General features: G+C 43.2%; 1 protein-coding gene across 1 annotated transcript in view; it reads right to left on the bottom strand.

The window, feature by feature from the left end:
* Positions 1 to 239: 239 nt before the first annotated feature.
* pus1 (pseudouridine synthase 1) overlaps positions 240 to 8,093 on the bottom strand; it is a 70,298-nt gene continuing 62,444 nt past the window's right edge. Inside the window, exons 5-6 of the mRNA XM_068054600.1 lie at positions 5,203 to 5,894; positions 240 to 1,395 (exon numbers count right to left, since the gene is read on the bottom strand). Of these exons, the coding sequence (XP_067910701.1) occupies positions 1,345 to 1,395; positions 5,203 to 5,894 (743 nt within the window). The 3' untranslated portion in view covers positions 240 to 1,344. The remainder of the gene's footprint in view (positions 1,396 to 5,202; positions 5,895 to 8,093) is intronic.

Raw genomic sequence — 8,093 nt, 5'->3', positions numbered from 1 at the left:
AGGCTGTTGGCTCTTGCGATGGCTGCCAATCGCCGAATTCCTTTGGACGAGAGCTGGACCTGTTTCTGGTCGGAGTGGAGAGCACCTCAAAAACAAAAAGGATAGGTACTACAAGGAATTATTGGAAATGGAGTGATCTCCTGGAATAGTTTTGATCACCTCGATTGGGGGGGGGGGGGGGGGGGGGGGGGAGTGGAGGGAGAGGAATTTGCAAGATTTTTTTCCCCAAATTGGCCTGGGTTTTTAAATCTGCTTTATAGCCTCGCCTATGAGATCACATGGTTTTGGGTGGGGCGGAGAATGTATATAAGGTATCTCAATCGCGTGGGACAGGCTGGATGTAGCAGACGGTCTGTGGATGACCAAGATTAACAGATTTTTGTTGGGAAAGAGTATCATGAGAAAATTGAGTTGAGGTACAAATTAACCATGAACGTATCGATGCTTTATGGACTGAATGGCCTTCTCCCGTTACTGTACAAAGATGTAGACTTTAAACTTTAGAATAAAATCTCCTGAAAAAGATTAAAACAGCATGTTCAAAAAAAATTATGGATGTATTTTGGATGAACTTCCTTCACTTTTATTATTTTTAAATAAATACATCAGCTTAAATGCCGCACAGCGACACAATCCTGAAATTAAGATACAATAAAGCTGTGACTGTGTTAATGTACTGATGTACTGCGGCAGCAATTCACAGATTCATTATTTTACCAAAATGTGGAAGTAACATAAATGTAAGACATGATTATTGGAGCAACAGTGAAGGTTGAAAGCTAAATGGAATTTGTCCGCTTAATTCCCACAGTCAGCTGAAATTTTTATATAAAACAAAGATTCAGTAGTAATTTTCAAAAGGGAATTGGATAAATGCTTGAAAGGAAAAATTTGCAAGGCTATGAGCAGGGGAATTGTACTAACTGGACAGCTCTTTCAAAGAGCTAGTATAGACACAATGGGCCAAATGACCTCTTCCTGTACTGTATCCTTCCCCATGTCTCACATTTCACCCCCCCCCCCCGCAGAGTAAAACGGGGCAACAGATTTAATAGCGAACAAGCTTTTCCAATTTTACTGCTCCTTAAAACTTCCACCTTAACAATAATTAAAAACATAAAAAAGCCAAGGGAAACGATACATCCCAAAGTAAATAGTCCTTTAAAGAAAAAGATTGAAATTTCAAAAAAAAAAAACTTATCAGGGGTCCCTTCTCACTTTCCAGAGAGGTCTATTCAACCACCCGGCAGGGGGACCTCCCAACTGTTGGCCTGTCTTCTTCATCCTCGGTTCCCGCTGGCTGGCTGAGGAACTGTGTTCGAATGTCCAGCCCAAGTGAGCAGCTCAGTCAGAGTCACCACCGTTACTGCCTTCATCCAAATCTTCATTCACCTTCTGAAACCAAAACCAGGGGTGGGGGCGGGGCAGGGAACAAAAACATTTTTGAGTCAATTCCTGAAACATGTAAACTCAATATAGTTAGGGAAAACGGACTTCATTTTTCATAATGTAAAAAAGTTAGGTTTTAATTTATTATTTCAACGAGGAGATCTTCATGTATTAATAGTTTATAAATTGGTTCAATTTTTGCAAGCTTTAAGCCAGAGCCATGACAGGTATCATGGCTTGAGTGGGGAAAAGGGATGGTAATGCTCATCATATGACCACAGCAAATCACCACAACCCACTCAAAAACCATCAGAGCATCGCTGCTGCAAATCCAACAGCGGGTAAGGAGAAAACAGCATTGACAGGCAGAGTGTGTTGGCCAATATTTATCTCTTAACCACCATCATTAAAGCAGATGATCCAGTCCTGGTCACAATCCTGTCTGTGGAAGCTTGTTGTGTTCAAATTGGCTGCAACATTCCCTACCTTACAACCCTGACAATACTTCAAGAAGTACTTCATTAGCTGTAAAATACTTTGGGACATCCTGGGGTTGTGAAAGGCGCTATAGAAATGCAAGTTCTTTCTTTCTGTAGGACTGGAATGGCAAATGTGAAGTCCAGCTTTAAAGTAATTAAATGTACCAATAAGTTCAAGGATTGCTTGACAGAGCAATTTTCATCAGTTCTTAGCCTGGCTCACGAGCCACAGAACTGCAACGGGTCGGAAATATCAACAAAACGTCCAGACTATCATCCCACATTTTACGCAAAATATACAAATCATCCAAAGTGAGGAGCATGACAGGATACTCGCCACCTGCCTAGATGAGCGCAGCTGTAACACTCAGGTAGCTGAACAGCATCCAAGACAAAGCAGCCCACTCACTCAATCAGTGCTCGTGGCGTTGAACTCCACAGTTGCCGTTCCCACCACTGGCCCTCTGCAGCTACAGTATATACGATCTATAGGATGCACTGCAGCAACTCACCAAGGTCGCTTCAACATCCCTCCCCCTTGACCTCTACCACCAAGGAGGCCAAGAGCAGCAATGGATGAGAACGCCATCACCTCCAACACAATCACCATCCCAACTTATATTTATATAGCGCCTTTAACGTAATAAAACATCCCAAGGCACTTCACAGGAACATTATAAAATAAAATATGGCTATGAGCCACAAAAGGATATATTACAAAAGCTTGGACAAAAGAGGTACGTTTTAAGGAGGGTCTTCAGGGAGGAAAGCAAGATGGAGGGGCGGAGAGGTTTAGGGAGGGGATTCCAGAGCTTGGGGCCTAGGCAACTGACGGCACGGCCACCAATTGTGGAGCGATTAATAGCGGCAATGCACGAGAGGCCAGAATTAGAGGAGCGCAGATATCTCGGAGGGTTGTGGGGCTGGAGGAGGTTATAGAGATAGGGAGGGATAAGACCATGGAGGGATTTGAAAACAAGGTTGAGAATTTTAATATTAAGATTTTGCTTGACCGGGAGCCAATCTAGGTGAGCGAGTGCAGAGGGGATAGGAAAATAGGACTTGGTACGAGTTAAGACACAGGCAGCAGAGTTTTGGATGACCTCAAGTTTACAGAGAGTAGAATGTGGGAGACCAGCCGGGAGTGCGTTGGAATAGTCAAGTCGAGAGGTAACAAAGGCATGAATGAGGGTGTCAGCAGCAGATGAGCTAAGACAAGGGGCAAAGTCGGGTGATGTTACAGAGATGGTAATAGCCAGTCTTAGTGATGGTCGGAATGTGGGAAGAAGCTCATCTCGGGGTCAAATGTGACACCAAGGTTATGAACAGAATGGCTTAATCTCAGACTGTTGTTAGGGAGAGAGATGGAGTCAGCAGCTAGGGAACAAAGTTTGGAGTGGGGACTGAAAAATATGGCTTCAGTCTTCCCAATATTTAATATGTGGAAATGTCTGCTTATCCAGTATGTGGGATAGACAGTCTGATAATTTAGCAACAGTGGAGTTGAGAGAGGTGGTGGTGAGGTAGAGCTGAGTGTCATCAGTGTGCATGCGAAAACTAATGCTGTGTTTTTGGATGATGCTACTAAGGGGCAGCATGTAAATGAGAAATAGGAGGGAGCCAAGGATAGATACTTGGGGGACACCAGAGGTAATGGTGTGGGAGCTGGAAGAGAAGCCATTGCAAGTGATTCTCTGGCTATGATTAGAATTTTAAGAATGGAACCAGGTGAGAGCAGTCCCACCCAGCTGGATGAGAGTGGAGAGGTGTTGGAGGCGGATGGTGTGGTCAACAGTGTCAAAGGCTGCAGACAGGTTGTTCCTTCACCTGCGCTGGGTTGAATATTGTGCAATTCCCTACTCAACATCATTGTGGGAGCACCTTTACCACATGGGAATGCAGTGGTTCAAGAAGGCCCCCCACCACCTTCTCAGGACAACCTGGGGATGGGCAATAAATGCTAGCCTTGCCAGTGATGCTCGCATCCCGAGAATGAATAAAGAGATTCCAAAGATTATCACACACTTCCTGCATCTGGCAAGACTTTTTTTTTTAATAAAAGATGAGGAAATTAGTGCAAATGTTTAAAAACTGATGGCAAAACAATCAAATTCAAATATCTGCCAAATCAATCATCACATTTTACAGTGCAGTAATCAAACCTTAGTGTTTTTACTGGACTAAGCTTACTGTATGCATATCAATGGGAGCAGAGGGCGAGAATACAAAAAAGTAATGCTTTAACATTGTGCAAAAGCTTGAGACACTCAAATGTTATTACCCCAAATTGGCATGACCTCTCCCTCATCAGTGACAGAGCATCCCACTTGTACATGTTTGAGCCATATTGCTCAGAATACACTCACTAGACAATCTCAATTTAAAAGGATAAGAGAAAAGCCAGAGCATTGCTCTTCAAGGTAATTTTCATTTGCCATTCAAGTGCATGCAAGAAAACCTTCCTGCCCATCACAGAAAACCTTGCAGTGGCTCAGAATTATTTACTCCTCTATTGAACTATCAATCTAGGTCTGAAAATTGAAATATTAGTGGTTCTGTAACCCTGTAAGTTCCACAGTCTCAAGTTCCCCCGTCCAACTCCCTTTTAAAATTATTTATGGAGTCAGCTTCCGCCAACTTTACAGGCCAAGCATTTCAGATCCTGACAATTTAGGGAAAAAATTCTCATTAACTCCCCCCCAGATCTTTTCCCAATGATTCTGAATCCATGATGTCCAGTTATTGACCCACTCACCAGAGGGAATATTTTTTCCCCTACTTACTCCACCAAAACCTCTCATCACCTTGAAAATCTCAATAGATTTCCAATGCCACCTTGCTTGTAATTGAGGGGAATTTTGATCCATATACAACATGAGAATCATGCTGGTAATAACAGGACAGTTAAGTGTTTCATACTTTTGATAATGGCCAATTTATGAGGTTTATAAAAATCAAAGTAAAACAACTATTTTGACATTTAAAACCAGTGCTCAGGTACCAGCGTTCGATTTGTATTTGTGCATTTCTTTTTTTTTAAATTCGTATGTGGGATGTGGGGGTCGCTGGCGAGGTATTGCCCATCCCTAATTGCCTTCAAGAAGGTGGTGGTGAGCTGCCTTCTGTGTGTACCAGATCAGCATGCAGTTTGTGGGTGGTTGTAGTGGCCCCTGTCAATCATGGTGGATAATATCTTGAAAGTTCCTGGCAAAAATATTCCAAATCACTGAAAGCTATTGGGTTAAACAGAGACCCAATTAAAAAAAAAACTCATCTTGTTACCATTTCTCTCGGTTGTAAAAGTTTTACTAAAAGAATAGATTGTAGTTATTACCTTCGAGTGATTCTCAATTAACTGAACTCCTGATGCTGTGGCACTAAAGTCATGGATCGGTAGAGTGCTCAACCAACTAGCCATTGACTGCTCCTCAATTTCAGTCTTAATAATGGTAGGATAGATGTAATCCTCTTTAAATGCCATAATTTGTTCCTTAATATCATGCCATTCCAAGGCCTCATGAACTCCATCATTACCAAAACGGTTGTTGTACTTCTCAAAATGGACCGTGTCCAACACAAGCCCCAGTCCTGGAGCCTTTGGCACGTCAACCTTTTCTTCGCCCCAGCTCCGAACCATTATGGACTCTGGTGCATAACCTTTCACGACAGCGATCACTAGACCAATCATCTTCCTTATCTGGTGCATCATGAAACTCTGACCCTTGACCTTCAAGACAGCAAATTCGATGCCTTGCCTCACAAAAGGTTCTTCACAATACATTTCCATTATGTATCGCTTGGCGCTGGGGTCCCTCGGACCCTTCCCAGATGTGAAGTTGTGGAAGTTGTGGGTCCCTTTGTAGCTGGCCAACAAGTTGTTGACGTGGTCAAGTGCTTCGCTGCTGAGACGATACTGCTGCCGGTCATGGTCTTTGTGGGCAAAGGCGAATGTCGGTAACATGTAGAAGTACGTCCTAGCATCGCAGGTGTTCTTTGAGTTGAATCTTCCAGTTACCCGCTTTAGTCCTGAAGAAGAAAGTAATGAACCATCAGGGGAAACCAATCCGTAGGTAGAACATGCTACTAGGAACTTGCATAACATGTCATACTGAAACATGATTTCTTTTGTCTCCCCCTGCTGTTCTCCTTATAATTGGTCTTCTCACATCAACCCTTACCAATATAGTGCTTGTAGACTTTTGCCTCAATGGCTCTGAAACAGACAATGACAAGAGCACAATAATGCCCCATTGCGGCCCCCTCCCTGGGTGAAAATCATCCTCTGTCCAGCTCATCCCTGTATCTGCACAGTTGAGACTAATTCACTGGCTGTGATGTAGTTTGACATATCCTGAACTAGTGAAAGTCACTAATGCTGTATTCCAAGTTCAGTAAAGCATTTATTAAATTGTGCAGCACTTTAAGAATAAGGATAGGCAGTTCAGGGAAAAGAAAGTCAACATGCAGTAGCAGGAAGCAGTTCACAAGGGAGGTTCGAGCACACTGTTTAAGTAATAAAACGACAGCACTATACTGTGGCACCTCACTCTGGGCTGATAGGAGTAATATCAATCATAAGCCTTCATTGCAAAGGGGTTGGAGTAGAAGAGTGCAGAAGTCTTGCTGCAATTACATAGGGCTTTGGTAAGACTACAGTTTTGGTCTCCTTACCGGAGGAAGGATATGTGTGCCTTAGAGGGGATACATCAAACATTCACTAGATTGATTCATGGGATGAATATGAAGAGAATTAAGATGACTAAGACGTCACCTCATTAAAACATAGAAAATTCTTCGAAGGCTTGGCAGGGTAGATGCTGAAAGGCTGTTTCCCCCTGGCTGGAGAGTCTAGATCTCGGGGGGGGAAACAGTCTCAGGATAAGGGGTCAGCCATTTAAGACTGAGGAGAAATTTCTTCATTCAGAGGGCTGTGAATCTTTGGAATACCCTACCCCAGAGAGCTGTGGATGCTCAGTCATTGAATATATTCAAGACTGAGATGGACAGATTTTTGAACACTAAGGAAATCAAGGGATATGGGATACTGGAGTTGAGGTAGTAGATCAGCCATGATCTTAATGAAGGGAGGAGCAGGCTCGAGGGGCTGAATGGTCTACTCCTGCACTGTAATGATTCTGTGATAACCTGCAGAATGGAAGTACACCAAATCTACTGTAATACCACAAGAAGCCTTTTTAATTGCAACAGGGTTCACCTAGAACAACGTGTATAAGCTGCTGCCTGGGGGACACCTGACCTCATGATCTGGCCCTCGACACCCAGATGGGTCAGCTTTATTTGCAGTGATTTATTATTTGCTGTATGTCTTGTATGAATTTTGTGAGCCCAGAGATTTGGAAAGAGCTATTGCCCAGTTTTGGTGAATTAATCCTGAATTGATGCACCAAGATCCATTAATGTCATTTAGCTAGAGATGTATGTAAATTAACAGAAGCATGGATATAAACTTTATATGTGGTCCTGAGGGCTCACATTACACAACGAAGTGTCTTCAATAGCATCTTCCAAACCCACGACCTCGACCAACAAGAAAGACAAAGGACAGCAGGCACACAGGGGGAAAAAAAAAGACTTGCATTTATATAGTGCCTTTCATGACCAAAAATCTCAAAGCACTTTACAGCCAATTAAGTACTTTTGAAGTGTAGTCACTGCTGTAATGTAGGAAATGAAGCAGCCAATTTGCGAACAGCAAGCTCCCACAAACATCAGCGTGATACATGACCAGCCAATCTGGTTTTTGAGACTTTTTTGGCCGGGAAACCGGGGATAATGCCACTGCTCTTCTTTGAAATAATGCCATGGGCTATTTAACATCCACCTGAGAGAGCAGACAGGGCCTTGGTTTAACGTCTCATTCAAAAAGCGGCACCTCCAACAGTGCAGCACTTCCTCCGTACTGCACTGGAGTCTCAGTCTTAATTGTTGTGCTCAAGTCTTGGCGTGGAACTTGAACCCACAACCTTCTGATTCAGAGGCAAAAGTGCTACCCACTGAATGACACACACACAGAACAGCACCACTCTCAAGTTCCCTTGCAAACCACACACCATCCTGACTTGGAAATATATCGCCATTCCTTCATTATTGCTAGATCAAAATCCTGGAACTCTCTACCTAACAGCACTACGTGAGCACCTGCACCACACAGACTACAGCGGTTCAAGAAGTCAGTGATACCCACACCTTTGTGAATGAACATAA

The sequence above is a fragment of the Heterodontus francisci genome, chromosome 23 (genome assembly GCF_036365525.1).
Source record: "Heterodontus francisci isolate sHetFra1 chromosome 23, sHetFra1.hap1, whole genome shotgun sequence".
NCBI classification, from domain to species: Eukaryota; Metazoa; Chordata; class Chondrichthyes; order Heterodontiformes; family Heterodontidae; genus Heterodontus; species Heterodontus francisci.
This window is presented reverse-complemented; position numbering and strand designations above follow the sequence as displayed.